The 22,323-nt window shown below is 41.9% G+C and overlaps 1 protein-coding gene across 1 annotated transcript in view; it reads right to left on the bottom strand.

Moving 5' to 3' along the window:
- The window catches only part of LOC106612532 (CUB and sushi domain-containing protein 1), a 556,683-nt gene that overhangs the window by 40,144 nt on the left and 494,216 nt on the right, over positions 1–22,323 (bottom strand). Inside the window, exons 47-53 of the mRNA XM_014213739.2 lie at positions 21,403–21,591; positions 21,104–21,250; positions 19,164–19,352; positions 18,092–18,277; positions 17,348–17,542; positions 10,457–10,630; positions 9,169–9,342 (exon numbers count right to left, since the gene is read on the bottom strand). Of these exons, the coding sequence (XP_014069214.2) occupies positions 9,169–9,342; positions 10,457–10,630; positions 17,348–17,542; positions 18,092–18,277; positions 19,164–19,352; positions 21,104–21,250; positions 21,403–21,591 (1,254 nt within the window). The remainder of the gene's footprint in view (positions 1–9,168; positions 9,343–10,456; positions 10,631–17,347; positions 17,543–18,091; positions 18,278–19,163; positions 19,353–21,103; positions 21,251–21,402; positions 21,592–22,323) is intronic.

Below are 22,323 nucleotides of genomic sequence, written 5' to 3'. Positions count from 1 at the left end.
GTTGATCACATCTGCCAATCACATTTTCTGTACTTAAGGATAAGTTGTGAACATGAAAGAATAATCTGTAGTTGTAAATACATTCTCGAACATGTAACTGATGAGTTGTGAACATGGAAAAATGTGCATGTCAATTTTGCACGCTCAGACTTTTGACACTGCTTTAGCGCCCTACCAGCGCACATAGCGCCCTATGTGTAAACAGCGATTTGCAAGCATGGAGAGAGAGAGAGCAGGAGTTCTTGGTGGTGGGACCTGTTTCTTCTAACATGAGGTTTTCATAGACCAGTATTCTCTACACTGGTTCGTTGGTGACAGCTCACATGGGCCGTGTTGTATGTCAATCACGACGTGCTTAACCACATTACCACTTCGGCAATGTCCACCAAAGAAGCCCAGCTGTTAGCTATCATGGTGGGTAAGTTTAAATGTATTTATTTTATGGCTAGGTAGCAAGCTTTTTTCTTCTTTGTAATACATTTTTGGAATCTATTGTCCAAATTATTGTTATTAAGTGTTTGTAACTTCAACGTTGTAGTCTGACGCTAGCTACCAAAATCAATTAGGCAAAATAATTTAGCAAACTCAGTTGTTGTTATTAGTAAAATAATGGATTGTCAAGAATTAGGCACCAACAACTTTCACAAGGTTAGTAGGAAAGTTAGCCTAATCATTTAAACCACCACTGTATATTCACATTCATACTCCAACTGGCCTATGGTTGGGAAACTTCAGGAACTCCGATTTCAAGAGAAAATGCTGTTATGTAGACGAACAAGACTATCTAAATTCTTTAGAAACTGCTTGGGTGTACTAGCTACATCTCTCTGTCACGCCCTGACCTAGGATAACTGTTTTTTCTCTGTTTAGTTAGGTCGGGGTGTGATAGGGGGTGGGCATTCGATGTTTTTGTTTCTATGTTTTGGCCGGGTATGGTTTCCAATCAGAGGCAGCTGTCTATCGTTATCTCTGATTGGAAGCCATACTTAGGCAGCCTTTTCCCACTTGGTTTTTGTGGGTAGTTGTTTTCTGTTTAGTTTGTGTAACCTGACAGAACTGTTGGCTGTCGTTTTGTTTATTTGTCTAAGTGTTTTCGATTTCATTAGAATACAATATGAGCACTCAACACGCTGCGCCTTGGTCCCCTCTATACGACGCCCATTGGACCAAGCAGCGTGGTCAGGAGGACTGGACCTGGGAAGAAATCCTGGATGGGGCAGGAACTTGGACAAGGCCTGGGGTGTATCGCCATCCGCAAGGGGAGATAGAGGCAGCGAGAGCGGAACGGCGATACTATGAGGAACAAGCACGGCAACAAAGGAGAGGCAGCCCCCAATTTTTTTTTTTTTTGGGGGGCACACAGGGTAGTTTGGCGGGGCCAGGGGTGAAACCTGAGCCAACTCCCCGTGCTTATCGTGGTGAGCAGGTGTCTGCTCCTCGCACTCTCCCTCCAGTGCGCCTCCATAGCCCAGTACGTCCGGTGCCTGCTCCTCGCACTCTCCCTCCAGTGCGCCTCCACGATCCAGTATGCCCTGTGCCAGTTCTGCACACCTGGTCCTCAGTACGTCTCTCCAGTCCAGTGAGACCCGTTTCAGCTCCACGAGAAAAGCCTCCAGTGATAATCTATGGTCCGAAGCCGGTAGCGATGATCCATGGCACGAAGCCTCCAGTGATGATCCATGGCCCGGAGGCTGTAGGAATGTTCCATGGCATGAAGCCTCCAGAGGTAATCCATGGCCCGGAGCCTGTAGGGATAATCCATGGCAAGAAGCCTGTAGGGATTATCCATGGTCTGGAGCCTGTAGGGATTATCCATGGTCTGGAGCCTGTAGGGATGATCCATGGTCTGGAGCCTGTAGGGATGATCCATGGTCTGGAGCCTGTAGGGATGATCCATGGCAAGAAGCCTGTAGGGATGATCCATGGCGCGGAGCCTGCAGCGACGCTCCCCAGTCCGGAGCCTCCGGCGACGCTCCGCAGCCCCGAGTCTTCGGCGACGGTCCGCAGCCCCGAGTCTTCGGCGACGGTCCGCAGCCCAGAGTCTTCGGCGGCGGTTGACGTTCCAAAGCCTCCAGCGATGATCCATGGTCTGGTTCCTCAGGAGACACAGAAGCGGGGGATCAGCGGGCGGTGGGGGTGCTATGCCCCGAACCAGAGCCGCCGCCAAGTACAGATGCCCACCCGGACCCTCCCCTATAGGTTGAGGTTTGCGTCCGGGAGTCTGCACACTTTGGGGGGGGGGACTGTCACGCCCTGACCTAGGAGAACTGTTTTTTTCTCTGTTTAGTTAGGTCGGGGTGTGATAGGGGCTGGGCATTCTATGTTTTTGTTTCTATGTTTTGGCCGGGTATGGTTTCCAATCAGAGGCAGCTGTCTATCGCTGTCTCTGATTGGAAGCCATACTTAGGCAGCCTTTTCCCACTTGGTTTTCATGGGTAGTTGTTTTCTGTTTCGTTTGTGTAACCTGACAGAACTGTTGGCTGTCGTTTTGTTTATTTGTCTAAGTGTTCGATTTCATTAGAATGCAATATGAGCACTCAACACGCTGCGCCTTGGTCCCCTCTATACGACGCCCGTTACACTCTCCTCAAGTTCGTGAGCTAACATAAATACTGTTTAACGCAGGCAGGTATGGTATCTCCCATAGGGCATATAAGGTGAGTAAAAAAGAACACACAACAATAATTCAAAAGGGATACATAGAGAACATAACAAATACAACTGTTTAAAATGGATGCTCATGACAAGTTGGAATACAACTTACATTTTTGATGCCGTTGACAGCATGTGATTATTAATTATTATTCTTTTTTTAGAGGGTGGATCAGCTTTAATATTGCAGATATATTGTGGCTTCAATCAATGTAATTGTGTGCATCATTTTCAATCCCCCATATATGTTTTTGTAAATATATAAAATATATACAGTTGAAGTCGGAAGCTTACCTTAGCTAAATACATTTAAACTCAGTTTCACAATTCCTGACATTTAATCCTAGTAAAAATTCCCTGTTTTAGGTCAGTTAGGATCACCACTTTATTTTAAGAATGTGAAAATGTCAGAATAATAGTAGAGAGAATGATTTATTTCAGCTTTTATTTCTTTCATCACATTCCCAGTGGGTCAGAAGGTTACATACACTCAATTAGTATTTGGTAGCATTGCCTTTAAATTGTTTGACTTGGGTCAAATGTTTCACGAAGCCTTCCACAAGCATCCCACAACAAGTTGGGTGAATTTTGGCCCATTCCTCCTGACAGAGGTGGTGTCAGGTTTCTAGGCCTCCTTGCTCGCACACTCTTTTTCAGTTTCGCCCACAAATCTTCTACAGGATTGAGATCAGGGCTTTGTGATGGCCACTCCAATACCTTGACTTTGTTGTCCTTAAGCCATTTTGCCACAACTTTGGAAGTATGCTTGGGGTCATTGTCCATTTGGAAGACCCATTTGCGACCAAGCTTTAACTTCCTGACTGATGTCTTGAGATGTTCCTTCAATGTATCCACATCATTTTCCTTCCTCATGATGCCATGTATTTTGTGAAGTGCACCAGTCCCTCCTACAGCAAAGCACACCACAACATGATGCTGCCACCCCCGGGCTTCACGGTTGGGATGGTGTTATTCGGCTTGCAAGCCTCCCCATTTTTCCTCCAAACATAATGATGGTCATTATGGCCAAACAGTTCTATTTTGGTTTCATCAGACCAGAGGACATTTCTCCAAAAAGTACGATCTTTGTCCCAATGTGCAGTTGCAAACCGTAGTCTGGCTTTGGAGCACTGGCTCGATATAGGACTTGTTGTACTGTGGATATAGATACCTTTGTACCTGTTTCCTCCAGCATCTTCACAAGGTCCTTTGCTGTTGTTCTGGGATTGATTTGCACTTTTCGCACCAAAGTACGTTCATCTCTTGGAGACAGAACACGTCTCCTTCCTGAGCGGTATGACGGCTACGTGGTCCCATGGTGTTTATACTTGCGTACTATTGTTTGTATAGATTAACGTGGTACCGTCAGGCATTTGGAAATTGCTCCCAAGGATGAACCAGACTTGTGGAGGTCTACATTTCTTTTTCTGAGTTCTTGGCTGATTTCTTTTGATTTTCCCATGATGTCAAGCAAAGAGGCAGTGAGTTTGAATGTAGGCCTTGAAATACATCCACAGGTACACCTCCAATTGACATAAATGTCAATTAGTCTATCAGAAGCTTCTAAAGCCATGACATCGTTTTCTGGAATTTTCCAAGCTGTTTAAAGGCACAGTCAACTTAGTGTATGTAAACTTCTGACCCACTGGAATTGTAATACAGTGTATTATAAGTGAAATAATCTGTCTGTAAACAATCGTTGGAAAAATTACTTGTGTCATGCACAAAGTAGATGTCCTAACCGACTTGCCAAAACTATAGTGGTTAACAAGAAATTTGTGGAGCGGTTGAAAAACAAGTTTTAATGACTCCAACTTAAGTGTATGTAAACTTCTGACTTCAACTGTATACAGTAAAAGTCAAAAGTTTGGACACACCTACTCATTCCAGGGTTTCTCTTTATTTTTACTATTTTCTACATTGTAGAATAATAGTGAAGAGATCAAAACTATGAAATAACACATATGGAATATATTTCAAATTCTTCAAAGTAGTCACCATTTGCCTTGATGACAGCTTTGTACACTCTTGGCATTCTCTCATCCAGCTTCATGATGTACCCACCTGGAATGCATTTCAATTAACAGGTGTGCCTTGTTAAAAGTTCATTTGTGGAATATTTGCTTCTTAATGTGTTTGAGCCAATCAGTTGTGTTGTGACAAGGTAGGGGAGGTATACAGAAGATAGCCCTGTTTGGTAAAAGACCAAGTCCATATTATGGCAAGAACAGCTCAAATAAGCAAAGAGAAACGACAGTCCATCGTCATTTTAAGCATAAAGGTCAGTCAATACGGAACATTAAGAACTTTGAAAGTTTATTCAAATGCAGTCGCAAAAACCATCAAGCGCTATGATTAAACTGGCTCTAATGAGGATCGCCACAGGAAAGGAAGACCCAGAGTTACTTCTGCTGCAGAGGATAAGTTCATTAGATATACCAGCCTCAGGAATTGCAGCCCAAATAAATGCTTTAAAGAGTTCAAGTAACAGACATATCGCAACCTCAACTGTTCAGAGGAGACTGTGTGAATCAGGCCTTCATAGTGGAATTCCTGCAAAGAAACCACTACTAAAGGACACCAAGAAGAAGAACAGATTTGCTTGGGACAAGAAACCTGAGCAATGGACATTAGACTGTTGGAAATCTGTCCTTTGATCTGATGACTCAAAATGTGAGATTTTTCGTTCCAACCGCCATGTCTTTGTGAGACACAGAGTAGGTGAACAGATGATCCCTGCATGTGTGGTTCCCACTGTGAAGCATGGAGGAGGAGTTGTGATGGTGTGGGGGTGCTTTGCTGGTGACACTGACAGTGATTTATTTAGAATTCAAGGCACTCTTAACCAGCATTTGTACCACAGCATTCTGCAGCGATACGCCATCCCATCTGGTTTGCACTTAGTGGGACGATCATTTGTTTTTCAACAGGACAATGACACAAAACACACCTACAGGCTGCGTAAGGGCTATTTGACAAAGAAGGAGAGTGATGGCGCGCTGCATCAGATGACCTATCCTCCAAAATTACCTGATCTCAACTCAATTGAGATGGTTTGGGGTGAGTTGGACCGCAGAGTGAAGAAAATCATCCAACAAGTCTTCAGCATATGTGGGGGAAAAATGCATTTCAGGTGAAGCTGGTTGAGAGAATGCAAAGTGTTATAAGCTGTCTTCAAGGCAAAGGGTGGCTATTTTGTAGAACACTTTTTTGGTTACTACATGATTCCATAGGTGTTATTTCATAGTTTTGATGTCTTCACTACTATTCTACAATGTAGAATAAAATTAAGAAAAACCCTAGAATGAGTAGGTGTGTCCAAACTTTTGAATGGTACTGTATATATACACACTACCATTCAAAAGTTTGGGGTCACTAAGAAATGCCCTTGTTTTTTTAAAGAAAAGCACACTTTTTGTCCATTAAAATAACATCAAATGGATCAGAAATACAGTGTAGACATGTTTAATGTTGTAAATTACTATTGTAGCTGGAAACGGCTGACTTTCTTTTCATGGAATATCTACATAGGCATACAGAGGCCCATTATCAGCAACCATCACTCCTGTGTTCCAATGGCACATTGTGTTAGCTAATCCAAGTTTATAATTTTAAATGGCTCATTGATCATTAGAAAACCCTTTTGCAATTATGTTAGCACAGCTGAAAACTGTTGTTCTGATTTAAGAAGCAATACAACTGGCCTTCTTTAGACTAGTTGAATATCTGGAGCATCAGCATTTATGGGTTCAAATACAGGCTCAAAATGGCCAGAAACAAAGAGATTTCTTCTGAAACTCGTCAGTCTATTCTTGTTCTGAGAAATGAAGGCTATTCCATGTGAGAAATTGCCAAGAAACTGACGATCTCGTGCAACGCTGTGTCCTACTCCCTTCACAGAACAGCGCAAACTGGCTCTATCCAGAATAGAAAGAGAAGTGAGAGGCCCCGGTGCACAACTGAGCAAGAGGACAAGTACATTAGTGTCTAGTTTGAGAAACAGACACCTCACAAGTCCTCAACTGGCAGCTTCATTAAATAGTACCCGCAAAACACCAGTCTCAACGTCAACAGTGGAGGGCTGAATTCGGGATGTTGGCCTTCCAGGCAGAGTTCCTCTGTCCAGTGTTTGTGTTATTTTGCCCATTTTAATATTTTCTTTAGATTGGCGTGTCTGAGATATTTTTTTGCAACTCTGCCTAGAAGACAACCATCCCGGAGAGTCACCTCTGTTGACATTGAGACTGGTGTTTTGCGGGTACTGTTTGAGGAGTATCTCCCATTCTTCTCGCAGATCCTCTCAAGCTCTGTCAGATTGGATGGGGAGCGTCGCTGCACAGCTATTTTCAGGTCTCTTCAGAGATGTTCGATCGGGTTCAAGTCCGGGCTCTGGCTGGGCAACTCAAGGACATTCAGAGACTTGTCCCAAAGCCACAGCATGATGCTTCCACCACCATGCTTCACCGTAGGGATGGTGCCAGGATTCCTCCAGACGTGACGCTTGGCACGCCAAATAGTTCAGGCCAAATAGTTTAATCTTGGTTTCATCAGACCAGATAATGTTGTTTCTCATGGTCAGAGTCCTTTAAGTGTCTTTTGGCAAACTTCAAGCGGGCTGTCAGGTTCCTTTTACTGTAGAGTGGCTTCCATCTTGCCACTACCATAAAGCGCTGATTGGTGGAGTTCTGCAGAGATGGTTCTCCTTCTGGAAGGTTCTCCCATCTCCACAGAAGAACTCTGGAGCTCTGTCAGACAGACCATCAGGTTGTTGGTCACCTCCCTGACCAAGGCTCTCCCCCCCGATTGCTCAGTTTAGCCTGGCAGCCAGCTGTAGAAAGTCTTGGTGGTGCCAAACGTCTTCCATTTAAGAATGATGGAGGCCACTGCATTCTTGGGGACCTCCAATGCTGCAGAAATGTCTTGGTACTCTTCCCCAGATCTGTGCCTCGACACAGTCATGTCTCGGAGCTCTACGGACAATTGCTCTGACATGCACTGTCAACTGTGGGACCTTATATAGACAGGTGTGTGCCTTTCCAAATCATGTCCAATCAATTGAATTTACTACAGGTGTACTCCAATCAAGTTGTAGAAACATCTCAAGGATGATCAATGGAAACAGGATGCATCTGAGCTCAATTTCGAGTCTCATAGCAAAGGATCTAAATATTTATGTAATATTTATTTATTTTTAAAAAAAGGTTGAAAAATTGTCTAAACCTGTTTTCGCTTTGACATTATGGGGTATTGTATGTAGATTGATGAGGAAAAAATTGTATTTAATCCATTTTAGAATAAGGCTGTAATGTTACAAAATGTGTAAGTCAAGGGGTCTAAAAACTTTCAGAATGCGCTGTATATATAAATTCCAGTCTTACTTTATCAAAAGCTATAAGGGCACAAGGCGAGACCCAAATGTAGACACAGCAGACAGATGGTTGAGCTCCGATATTTATTACACCAAAAGGGGTAGGCAAAAGGCAGATCGGGGACAGACAAGAGTTCATAAACCAGGTAAGAGTCCAAACAGTACCAGGGCATAGGCAGGCTCGAGGTCAGGACAGGCAGGGGTTCAGTGAACAGGTCCTAGTCCAAACAGTACAAGGGGATAGGCAAGCTCGGGGTCAGAACAGGCAGAGTGGTCAAGCAGGCGGATTCGGCATCAGGACAGGCAAGGGTCAAAATCAGGAGGGCTAGGAAAAAGACTGGGAAAAAGACTGGGAAAAACAGGAGCTAGGACAAATGCTGGTTGACTTGGCAAAACAAGACGAACTGGCACAGAGAGACAGGAAACACAGGGATAAATACACTGGGGACTAATGGGGAAAACAGGAGACACCTGGAGGTGGGTGGAAACAATCACCAAGACAGGTGAAACAGATCAGGGTGTGACAAAAGCCTTTTCAAAGTCATCTATGAATACCAGGCCTGGCGTGTGATTACCGAAGTTACTTCTTCAAACGATCAAGACAATTTGTATTGCATGCTGCATCCCCCTGGGCACAGACTGGTTGAATCAACATTGTTTCCAAGTCATTTCAATGAAATTACAATGAACCAACGTGGAATACTGAAAACATTGAATTGAAGTCTGTGCCCAGTGGAACATTTCAAGTGCACTCAAACAGATATTTATCTTATTTCATCACACACGTGAGGCTGCGTTTACATTTTATATAGAAGCAGGCTATTGGCTGCCTTCATCACATGGGGAATATACAGGAGTTCTGATTGGTTCCAAGTTCAGCAGTTTGGCAAATTTGCCTGAGAAGACAGTGTTGAAGTATACTTTTTATGAGAAGTTGTGCAAGAACTGAAGGTGACAACAAATGTTAGTCATCATAAGAATGTTTTACTGTCATAAAAAAAAAATCAGCTCCTCCCTTGACAAGGATCGATCAGCTTCACGTTTTTAAGCTTCGGCCCACCACATAAGGGGGAGAATTCCTGTACATCTCTGATTGTTAAGGGAGAATCGATAGGAACAATTAAAAAAACTAAAGTTATTGCACTTACGAACACAAACAGGAGCTTGTCCAGACCATCTGTGGTCCTGTTGACAGATCCGAACCGACGTTCCAATAAGGCGAAAGCCCAGGTTGCACTGATAGACAACAGTGTCACGATAACTGGAGCCATCTCCACTGATATGACCATTGATGATTGGATCAGGGGAGTCACAGTGGCCAGCTATAAGGGATAATAAACCAAATATTTGCATAATATTTTCAGTTAGATAAAACGTAAAATTGTCAAACATTAGTATGGATTGGCATGAAAAAGTAGATTTGTTACGTAAACTTTCTTCTTATTCCCTGTCACGTCCTGATCAGTAAAGGGGTATTTTGTTATTGTAGTTTGGTCAGGACGTGGCAGGGGGTGTTTGTTTTATGTGGTTCGGGGTTTGTTGGGCTATGTTATTATGTAAGAGGGGTATTTGTTTACAGTGTTCCGGGGTTTTTGGTCTATGTTCTAGGTTAGTGTTTTTCTATGTTCAGTCTAGTCTTTCGATTTCTATGTTTAGTTAATGGGGTTGACCTTCAATTGGAAGCAGCTGGTCCTCGTTGCTTCTAATTGAAGGTCTTATTTAAAAGGGGTGTTTTTTTTCTATGGGATTTGTGGGTAGTTGTCTCCTGTTTTGTCTGTGCACCTGACAGGGCTGTTTAGTGTTGTTCATTGTTTTGTATACGTGATTTGTTTGTTTTTCCCTTCTTTTGATTTAATAAAGAAGATGAGTATACCCATTCCCGCTGCACCTTGGTCTAATCCTTACGACGCCCGTTACATTCCCTAACACAAATCTTTTCAAATATTCTCATGACTGTAATAACCATTTGTCACTTTGACACATAAGAATATATACTGTAACACAGAAATGTATTTGATCCTTTCCTCCCCCAATAATTAATGTATTTTTTGGGGGAAATGCCTCAATAATTTTATCTACTCAATAATCTAATTGATAATAATGAGGGGTGGTATATCTTCATTTTTAACTGACATTTTGGAGTTGACTGCTGGGGTTGGATTAAAACTCATGGATAGAATTATCAATATATAAAGTTCCCTACATAGAATTTGGGACGCTGGTAATTGAAGAGAAATCATGACCTTCAAGAGTTTGAAACTGTAAACACAACTGTAACCTGGCATAATGATGTGAAAACCATAAAGATGTGCTAGCCCATTTGGGGCTCTTACAAGATCATAAACTTGGGGACTCATCTAGGATGATACAATTTTGGGGCTCGTCCGGGATGAGAAAATAAAGAACTTAAGCATTAGAAAACCATTTATACTGTACCAAGACACTTGGTTTCCACTCCACTCCAGAGCCCGTTGGCCCCACATTCCCTCACATGTGACCCAACCAGTGTGTAGCCCGTATTACACATGAAGATCGCTGTGGCGCCAAACGTAATCAGGGTTCCTATCTTGTTGCCATAGGGAGGAGAGGGGAGGTCCCCACACGAGATAACTGGAAGTGACACAGACAATCAGAGACTGGGTTATACTTGGTTGCATGCCACTGTGCCTGAGTGGAAACAAATTCCACAATGAAGAATGATTAGCGAATCATTTTGATCTAGTTACTAGATATCCTGGATGAAAGGTATGCCGAGTATTGTGTATTTGTTCTAGAACACTAAATGGGGAAGTGAAACGTGTCTTACAGCAGCTGATTGATTCAGCCCTAACAAATTACCTGTAAATGTTACAATAATTTGAATATGCAACTACCTTATGTAAACACACATTGCTGGCCATTATGCCAACAGACATTATACTGTATATTACCCCTATTTCTGTTTTGTCATATCGTTGTAATGTATGCCACAGTGTGCTTGTTTGTTTGTCTACTAGATTCAAGTGGAATGACTAAAGAGGGTGAACTTTTTAAGAACTATGCAGAGCAGTGCCCTGCGGATCACTGTGTGTATTCACCTTCTTCAATTCAAATACAGTCTGGTTCACCACATGAATAAAAAGAGGCGCTAAACAGAGTATGTAAGTGCATTGGCTATACATACAAATGAGTACTCATCCAGCATATTGTCTTCCCTGTAAAAAAGGCACTCATGGAATGATCAGAAAATATCAGGGGCTCCTAGATGCACCCAATCAAAGCCAAGGCCAATATACCTGTGCATGTTGTGACGGCTCTGAATTTGTCTGAACTGTCTCAGTGCTTCCCCTTAAATTCCCAATGAAATAGCCAGCATCAGCTGCGCAAAAGGGGGTTGTGAATGGTGGTGTGAACGAGGATGTGTTCAACCCTCAGTTCCGAAGCTTCTTTACTCCGTTTGTTTTGTTGTATTTAAAAGTGTGCTTTGTAGCCTTGTCTCAAGTTTAACCAGGATCGGATCCACTCATTGCTTCCTTTGGACTACACATCTTAGTTGCTCTCCTCTGGTTCTTCGTGGCCTTTCTCTGCTGGAGATCTGTTGGCAGATTGGATTGTCTAACTGACCGATTGACTACAACTATTTTGCATACCATATTTCATTTGTTTTAGTGTGATGTATACCGTGATGATTTATGTGGTCAGTTGTAGTTGAAGACTTACTGAGATTTTATACACTTTATGCTTGTTTGGTAAAAGAGTTTGACATTTTGATTGTATGATTGAGACTGGGTTTACGCTACACTTTATGAATGGACAAACATTGCGTGAATAAGGTCACTTGAGTTCACTGAACTCATTTACCGGGCTGGACTCTTTTAGGCCCTTTTAGGCCCGAGGTACGGAACTTTTCTTGAGGAACCAGAGCTCGTTGTTTGTTATATTATTATGTGTGTGATCATTTATGTTGGTAATACAACCCACACAAAAGGATACAATTGTTTTGAAGTTATTTCCAATGTTTTAAGGGTTTATGAAAAGTGCATGTCCATCCTGACTTTTACAGTGCCTTGCGAAAGTATTCGGCCCCCTTGAACTTTTCGACCTTTTGGCACATTTCAGGCTTCAAACATAAAGATATAAAACTGTAATTTTTTTGTGAAGAATCAACAACAAGTGGGACACAATTATGAAGTGGAACGAAATTTATTGGATATTTCAAACTTTTTTAACAAATAAAAAACGGAAAAATTGACCGTGCAAAATTATTCAGCCCCTTTACTTTCAGTGCAGCAAACTCTCTCCAGAAGTTCAGTGAGGATCTCTGAATGATCCAATGTTGACCTAAATGACTAATGATGATAAATAGAATCCACCTGTGTGTAATCAAGTCTCCGTATAAATGCACCTGCTCTGTGATAGTCTCAGAGGTCCGTTTAAAGCGCAGAGAGCATCATGAAGAACAAGGAACACACCAGGCAGGTCCGAGATACTGTTGTGGAGAAGTTTAAAGCCGGATTTGGATACAAAAATATTTCCCAAGCTTTAAACATCCCAAGGAGCACTGTGCAAGCGATAATATTGAAATGGAAGGAGTATCAGACCACTGCAAATCTACGAAGACCCGGCCGTCCCTCTAAACTTTCAGCTCATACAAGGAGAAGACTGATCAGAGATGCAGCCAAGAGGCCCATGATCACTCTGGATGAACTGCAGAGATCTACAGCTGAGGTGGGAGACTCTGTCCATAGGACAACAATCAGTCGTATACTGCACAAATCTGGCCTTTATGGAAGAGTGGCAAGAAGAAAGCCATTTCTTAAAGATATCCATAAAAAGTGTCGTTTAAAGTTTGCCACTAGCCACCTGGGATACACACCAAACATGTGGAAGAAGGTGCTCTGGTCAGATGAAACCAAAATCAAACTTTTTGGCAACAATGCAAAACGTTATGTTTGGCGTAAAAGCAACACAGCTCATCACCCTGAACACACCATCCCCACTGTCAAACATGGTGGTGGCAGCATCATGGTTTGGGCCTGCTTTTCTTCAGCAGGGGCAGGGAAGATGGTTAAAATTGATGGGAAGATGGATGGAGCCAAATACAGGACCATTCTGGAAGAAAACCTGATGGAGTCTGCAAAAGACCTGAGACTGGGACAGAGATTTGTCTTCCAACAAGACAATGATCCAAAACATAAAGCAAAATCTACAATGGAATGGTTCACAAATAAACATATCCAGGTGTTAGAATGGCCAAGTCAAAGTCCAGACCTGAATCCAATCGAGAATCTGTGGAAAGAACTGAAAACTGCTGTTCACAAACGCTCTCCATCCAACCTCACTGAGCTCGAGCTGTTTTGCAAGGAGGAATGGGCAAAAATTTCAGTCTCTCGATGTGCAAAACTGATAGAGACATACCCCAAGCGACTTACAGCTGTAATCGCAGCAAAAGGTAGCGCTACAAAGTATTAACTTAAGGGGGCTGAATAATTTTGCACGCCCAATTTTTACGTTTTTTATTTGTTAAAAAAGTTTGAAATATCCAATAAATTTCATTCCAGTTCATGATTGTGTCCCACTTGTTGTTGATTCTTCACAAAAAATCACAGTTTTATATCTTTATGTTTGAAGCCTGAAATGTGGCAAAAGGTCGAAAAGTTCAAGGGGGCCGAATACTTTCGCAAGGCACTGTACATGAGTCCTTTGTATTGGTGTGGACTTGACGGACCAGACGGGACTCATTCAATATTTTCTCTGGTAGGCACAACCTACAGTGGGGGAAAAAGGTATTTGATCCCCTGCTGATTTTGTACGTTTGCCCACTTACAAAGAAATGATCAGTCTATAATTTTAATAGTAGGTTTATTTGAACAGTGAGAGACAGAATAACAACAAAAAAATCCAGAAAAACGCATGTCAAAAATGTTATCAAATGATTTGCATTTTAATGGGGGAAATAAGTATTTGACCCCTCTGCAAAACATGACTTAGTACTTGGTGGCAAAACCCTTGTTGGCAATCACAGAGGTCAGACGTTTCTTGTAGTTGGACACCAGGTTTGCACACATCTCAGGAGGGATTTTGTCCCACTCCTCTTTGCAGATCTTCTCCAAGTCAGTAAGGTTTCGAGGCTGACGTTTGGCAACTCGAACCTTCAGCTCTCTCCACAGATTTTCTATGGGATTAAGGTCTGGAGACTGGCTAGGCCACTCCAGGACCTTAATGTGCCTCTTCTTGAGCCACTCCTTTGTTGCCTTGGCTGTGTGTTTTGGGTCATTGTCATGCTGGAATACCCATCCACGACCCTTTTTCAATGCCCTGGCTGAAGGAAGGAGGATCTCACCCAAGATTTGACGGTACATGGCCCCGTCCATCGTCCCTTTGATGCGGTTAAGTTGTCCTGTCCCCTTAGCAGAAAAACACCCCCAAAGCATAATGTTTCCACCTCCATGTCTGACGGTGGAGATGGTGTTTTTGGGGTCACAGGCAGCATTCCTCCTCCTCCAAACACGGTGAGTTGAGTTGATGTCAAAGAGCTCCATTTTGGTCTCATCTGACCACAACACTTTCACCAGTTGTCCTCTGAGTCATTCAGATGATCATTGGCAGACTTCAGACGGGCCTGTATATGTATTCTTGAGCAGGGGGACCTTGCGGGCGCTGCAGGATTTCAGTCCTTCACGGCGTAGTGTGTTACCAATTGTTTTCTTGGTGACTATGGTCCCAGCTGCCTTGAGATCATTGACAAGATCCTCCCGTGTAGTTCTGGGCTGATTCCTCACCGTTCTCATGATCATTGCAACTCCACAAGGTGAGATCTTGCATGGAGCCCCAGGCCGAGGGATATTGACAGTTCTTTTGTGTTTCTTCCATTTGCGAATAATCGCACCAAATGTTGTCACCTTCTCACCAAGCTGCTTGGCGATGGTCTTGTAGCCCATTCCAGCCTCGTGTAGGTCAATCTTGTCCATGACATCCTTGGAGAGCTCTTTGGTCTTGGCCATGGTGGAGAGTTTGGAATCTGATTGATTGATGGCTTCTGTGGACAGGTGTCTTTTTTACAGATAACAAGCTGCGGTTAGGAGCACTCCCTTTAAGAGTGTGCTCCTAATCTCAGCTCGTTACCTGTTGAACCTGTTAGGGCTAGGAGGCATTATTGACACGGCCGGATAAAAAAATGTACCCGATTTAATCTGGTTACTACTCCTGCCCAGTAACTAGAATATGCATATAATTATTGGCTTTGATAGAAAACACCCTAAAGTTTCTAAAACTGTTTGAATGGTGTCTGTGAGTATAACAGAACTCATATGGCAGGCAAAAACCTGAGAAGATTCCTTACAGGAAGTGCCCTCTCTGACAAGATCTTGTTCTTCTTGTCTCTGTTTATTGAAGACTGAGGATCTTTGCTGTAACGTGACACTTCCTACGGCTCCCATAGGCTCTCAGAGCCCGGGAAAAAGCTGAATGATATCGAGGCAGCCCCAGGCTGAAACACATTATCGCGTTTGGATAGTGGCCGGTCAGAGTACTCTGAGACTCAGGCTCGTGCACGAGGGCACGAGATGTTATTATTTTCTCTCTCTTTGTACGTATACACGCTTTCCCGGTCGGAATATTATCGCTTTTTTACGAGAAAAATGGCATAAAAATTGATTTTAAACAGCGGTTGACATGCTTCGAAGTACGATAATGGAATATTTAGACATTTTTTGTCACGAAATGCGCCGTGCTCGTCACCCTTATTTACCCTTTCGGATAGTGTCTTGAACGCACGAACAAAACGCCGCTATTTGGATATAACAATGGATTATTTGGGACCAAACCAACATTTGTTATTGAAGTAGAAGTCCTGGGAGTGCATTCTGACGAAGAACAGCAAAGGTAATAACATTTTTCTTATAGTAAATCTGACTTTGGTGAGTGCTAAACTTGCTGGGTGTCTAAATAGCTAGCCCTGTGATGCCGGGCTCTCTACTGAGAATATTGCAAAATGTGCTTTCACCGAAAAGCTATTTTAAAATTGGACATAGCGAGTGCATAGAGGAGTGCTGTATCTATAATTCTTAAAATAATTGTTATGTTTTTTGTGAACGTTTATCGTGAGTAATTTAGTAAATTCACCGGCAGTGTTCGGTGGGAATGCTAGTCACATGCTAATGTAAAAAGCTGGTTTTTGATATAAATATGAACTTGATTGAACAAAACATGCATGTATTGTATAACATAATGTCCTAGGGTTGTCATCTGATGAAGATCATCAAAGGTTAGTGCTGCATTTAGCTGTGGTTTGGGTTTATGTGACATTATATGCTAGCTTAAAAAATGGGTGTCTGATTATTTCTGGCTGGGTACTCTGCTGACATAATCTAATGTTTTGCTTTCGTTGTAAAGCCTTTTTGAAATCGGACAGTGTGGTTAGATTAACGAGAGTCTTGTCTTTAAAATGGTGTAAAATAGTCATATGTTTGAAAAATTGAAGTTTTTGCATTTTTGAGGTATTTGAATATCGCGCCACGGGATTACACTGGCTGTTGAGTAGGTGGGACGCAAGCATCCCACCTAGCCCAGAGAGGATAAAAGACACCTGGGAGCCAGAAATCTTTCTGATTGAGAGGGGGTCAAATACTTATTTCCCTCATTAAAATGCAAATCAATTTATAACATTTTTGACATGCGTTTTTCTGGATATTTTTGTTGTTATTCTGTCTCTCACTGTTCAAATAAACCTACCATTAAAATTCTAGACTGATCCTTTCTTTGTCAGTGGGCAAACCTACAAAATCAGCAGGGGATCAAATACTTTTTCTCCCCACTGTACCTCTGGCACCCCTGCAAACAATAACTTCAAGTCAAAACCGTTACAATGTTCACCATGGCATGTAAACATATTAAATATTAAGTCCCCGCTAATCAGAATATTTATATACTCCCTCTGACCTCTAATTAGCCGGACCTTATTTCCCTGATTACTTCATCGCCACTACAGTTTATTGTTTATGCAGCACGTCCATGCAGAGGAAATAGGGAGGGCTGTGATCAAAACAAATGATTGGATACTGCCTTGTGACTTCCCAGCTCCCACACCAGATCCTGGAGATTATGAATGCATCAGTCCAGAAATACACTGGGAGCCACAAAGAGGAAGGTTTTCAGACTTGTTAACTGCCAGTGTGAATAACAGCTCTGGCCAGACAATGAAATTGCTCTCAGTAATTAGAACAAGGTACTATTAATACTCAAAATGTCAACTATTTTGTGCTCAATTCTTATGATAATTATTTCCTATTATTTTTCCATAACTCTAAGCAGCGCAGCCTGGTGGTAGATGTACACTCTGTATCTTACTCTTGCAGGTAGACCTCTCCTGGATTCCAGCCCAGGTTCCATTAGCTAAGCACTTGATGGTCCTCCTGCCTCCCAGGTAGAAGCCAGGAGTGCAGCTTAGCATTATCTGAGATCCAAATTCATTCAGTGACCCCGAGATCAGCCGCCACACCATGTGTTCTGAGAGCATGCTCTCAATGTAAGGGCACTGGATCGCTGTGGGGGGAGAGAGAACATGCCAGATTTAATAGAACACACTCAAAAAGCCAGACATGACAGAGAAACATTTCTCTATTTCCTTCTCCATATTTGGCGATGTAATATTCTAAAAGCCTTATGTACATTATCAATTTCTGTCCAGTATCTATTCTTAAAGCTGAGAAATGCCAAAGCACTTTATGATATAAAACTATAAAATATAATGAGTATAAAAGTATTTGTTATATATACTGTATTCACATACATCACATTCATTGAGGTATTCAAATGTAATTTATACAGTCATGTCCGAAAATGACTCCAACATGATTGCTTAGTGTGTTTCTGGTAATGCAGGCCTGAGGGGGCGGGTTGCATCCTACCATTTGTTTTTTGTGAGTGCTTAACTGCAAAAATCTAGTCATTATTGCTCTCATCTCAGCCGTTACCTGCTCCACATTACTCTCTAAGGAGGACATTAATGAGAACTGCATTGACTGCAGTGGCTCAATGAGGCAGGGGAATTTATCATACTGTTGGCATAGAAACAAAGGTTATTTTTCTCACGTAAACAAAGAGGTGGGTGGGCAGCGTTGCTCCATGTCCCATTCTCTAGACAGACGGTGCTTGTGGGGAGACTTGTCTCCATCCTGTACCCTTCATTGCACTGGTAATTCACTTTGCTTCCCACTGTGTACTGGAAACCATGGAATGAACCATTGGCAGGAGACTCAGGGATTCCACAAGATAAAGCTGCAGATGGAAAGACATTAAAAGACATTAAAATATTAAAATGATACTCATCGAACGATGACCTCAGCTGCATGGATTACTCTCAGCACTTACAGAAATTATGGCACATAATTAGTGGACACTATGGCCACTTCTAATAAAAACGTGAAGTGTTCTGACTATAGTGGCATTATATCTCAAAGGGGATAAAGAGTAAGTAAGCAAAGTGTGTATGTTCCAACTATTAGGGTACTATGGAAACCAGATATTTCCCTTGAAGATTGTGGCATTCATTTGCTTAAATACACATTTACCATTCAAATACCATGTTCAGAATACTGTGCAAATGGAACAATCAATCTCATCTAATCAAATTATAATTTACAATCAGGTTTAGTGAGAATAACAAACAGTTATATTGTTTTGTATGCTACTTACCCACCTGTAGTTTACCACAAATGAGGGGACACAGTACCTTTAAAGAGATAATTGCCTTGCATGCTCGTAAACAGGCATGTACAGATACAACCCCCAGAAGTAATTAGCTCCAACTTATCCTCTATTCCTTTATTCAAATATACATCTCCTTTGCTTAAAGCAACACGCTGTCACACTAATTAACATAATAGAAAAAGGGTCAGTTACATAACTATCAATGATATACTTCTGAAAAAGTTTGTTAGAAGACTCATTATAATATATTTTCTCGCTACAGTAAGATATTAGGAAATATTCATGAATTGTAGCCTGCTATGTTGAAGAGAAAGAGAAATGGAGAAAGACAATGAGTCACAACTCCTTTGTGCAGACACAAACACATCACATTCTGACACGAGAAAGCCCCCAGACATAAGATTAAAGTGAATCCCCCTCAAGTCAGTAAATGTCATTCGCAGCTCTGCATTACCTTGACAGAGTGGAGCTGGGGCATCCCAATGATACAGCCCATTCCGATGCAACCGGCAGGTGGAATTTCTGGGGCCCACTAGCCTGTAGCCAGCATAACAATAGTACTGCAGCTTGCTTCCTGGGCGCTCTCTTGTTCGATTAAGCACCCCTCCATTTCCAGGTGGGTCATTAATGCTACAATAAGGAGCTACATTGAAAAGAAAGAGCATTTTAAGTGTTTCTATATCATGCCACCATCTAAATGATTAACGATATACGCTACATATACATTAGTACTTTATATTACATTACATAAGTATTTTCCAGATTTCTCAAAATCCCCTGCCTTAAATTAAAACCATTAATCGGGCTAAATGGTTGAGTCTAGGTTCTGGGTGATTAGACCACATGTTAAAACTCCAGGCAGCATATCATTCTAATTTACTTTGATGAATGCCCAATGGACTGTTAAAGACGAAGGGAAAAAAATCCCCTGGCTGGTTAAAGACTTCTTTGCTCCCAAAGCAGTTTTGTAAAGATCAAGCAGAGGTGTATTACCCTGTCTGTGTTCAACATCCCTGCATTATTTAAAAAGCCTTTTACACAGTCTGACAGCACCGTGGTAGCCGTTCTGAAGCCTTCAGAAACCATCACTCATTCTGACACGTCAGGCCTCAATGCAATGTAACCATTTTTTACCCCGAATCATGCCTTTTTTCTCCACAGCACAAGGAATGGCAAATTGAAAAAATAGGGAAACGTGGAAACAAACTGGAATAATAACCAGCACAGGGGCTGGAATGGCAAAAGGATCGACTAAAATGAATAGAGAGCAGAAAAGTGACAGAAAAGGCAGAGGGAGAGAAAAGAAATGGAAAGTAATCATGGCCACTGGGCTTTGTGAGCTATATATCATGTTTGGTCATTGGTGGAAATGTCTGTTTGAGTCACTGGACATGGCAGTTATTCAGCCAAATTCATTATGGGATCTTTGACCTCTATTATGGAGGACTTGCAAAAGGATCCCTGCAGGTATACATGTCTGGGCCCAGCCTAATGAGGGCTAACTTGGAAAAGTCTGACTTCCTCACACTCTTTGACCTAAATTGGATCCAAAGCAACTGCCTCAGAGGACAGAGGATGGTGTATAATCTTCTCTGACACCCATACAAGAGGAAAAGGCTATGGTGCTTTTCCCCCATTTTGAATGTACTGTAGTTCAAATGTTTCAGAATTCGTAAAATCAAATTGTATTTGTCACATGTGCTGAATACAACAGGTGTAGACTTAACTGTGAAATGCTTGCTTACGAGCCCTTTCCAACGATGCAGAGTAAAACAATTATAAGAAAAAAGAAAAAATAACACGAGGAATAAAATGCACAAGAATGGCGCTATAAACGGAGTACTAGTAGCAGATCAATGTGCAGAGGTATGAGGTATTTGAAGTAGATACTGTATGTACATGAAGGCAGGGTAAAGTGACTAGGCATCAGGATAGATAATAATAAGAGTAATAAAGAACAGAAAAATAAAGAACTGAGTAAAGAACTGAGTAGCAGCAGCAAATTATGAGTGTAAAAGTGTGTGTGTGTGTATGTTTAAGTTTGTTTGTGTTGTCGGTATGCATTTGTGTGTGTATGTGAATGTGTGTGGGTTTTGTGTGAGTGTCAGTGTAGTGTGTGTATATATAGTTTCTATACAGTATATACTGTAGTATTGTGAGTGTACATAGAGTCAATGCAAGATAGGGTCAGTGAAGATAGTCCAGGTCACCATTAATTAACTATTAGCAGTCTTATGGCTATTTAGCAGTCTAATGGCATGGGGTAGAAGTTGTCTCGAAACATAACAGTCAGCCCTTATAAGAATTGTGATGCAATGCTGTAGGCATCCCCAAAGCAATTGTGAAACATAATGTCTTATCGCAAAAGGAAACATATGGTTATGCACTACAAACCTGTGTATCGGATTTTGAACCCTCTTTTGCTGGTTGCATGATCAGTGGACCATCTCAGGTAAAGGTGGTTGGTCTTGCTTGTAAAGTTTAACTGTGTGGAGTGATTTCCACTAAGGGCCACCAGCAAAGGGCTCTGGCCAGATGGTCCTAACGGATAAAAATTAACACTAAAACATTACAGTACTCGTCGTGGAATATATATTTTTAAATCACGCATCGCTGACATTAGATAAACATTTGAAAACTGCACAAAAAAACCAATGCGTGTGACTTAGTTGGCTGTTGGAAAAGGAAACTACCGTCAAAGATCTCAAGTTCGTCGAACTGCTTCTCACTCTGAAACATCTCCACGAAGATGGAAATAGTGTACGCAGGTTGAACTCTGATGACCCAGGAGCAGGTCTGAGAGTTGGGGTAGTTTTTAGGGAAACCTGGACTAAGGATAACCCCGGATGAGAAGGCACGTTCTTCATTTGCAGGACACTGGGCTAAAAGCACAACAAACACAAGCAGACAAGAATTACTCATGAGAAAAAGGTGATTGTTGCTGCAGTACACATCTTTATAACCTCAACTGTAGTTCTTGTGAACCTCTTCAGGTTGCAAATCCAAATAAGCTTAGGGTTAATGATCTACGACAAGAAATAATGTGAAGGCATTTAACATATTCATATTCTACCCTGTGGGCAAATAATAATGAAAACAAACCGAATGGCCCATAGCTGCTTAGCTCCATTATGGAATTACAAAATTCAAGGCAACTGCTGTGCTTCTCTATCTCCCCCAAAAAAGGCTAGGTAGTGCTTTGTGCTATGCTTTAATAGAGCCATAGTGCTGCCTCCCCATCTGTGTCATCTCATTGGCACTATGATTAGAAATTATATGTATGAATAAGCCATTAAATCTGTGACTCACTTCTGTTAGAGCTCTGATTACAAAGAGACACAGAGGCTCTAGCAGCACTGCACTACCATGACAAAAAAGGGGTGTTTGTTTTTTAACAGGGTGATACACACCTTGGAACAATGCCTACTAATACTGTAGTATAACGGAGTCATCACAAGGATGCAAGGGAAGAAGGATCTTGGTAAGTAAGCATTTCACTGTAAGGTCTACACCTGTTGGATTTGGGGGAAATGTGCATAGATTTGCATAGAATGTCAAAGGGCAGCAAACTGCCATGCTTGTAAAAGCAGATAACATAAATCATTTATTGGAAC

The sequence above is a fragment of the Salmo salar genome, chromosome ssa01, assembly GCF_905237065.1.
Source record: "Salmo salar chromosome ssa01, Ssal_v3.1, whole genome shotgun sequence".
Lineage (NCBI taxonomy): Eukaryota > Metazoa > Chordata > Actinopteri > Salmoniformes > Salmonidae > Salmo > Salmo salar.
The sequence above is the reverse complement of the archived record's forward strand: the minus strand, read 5'-3'. Positions and strand labels throughout refer to the sequence as shown.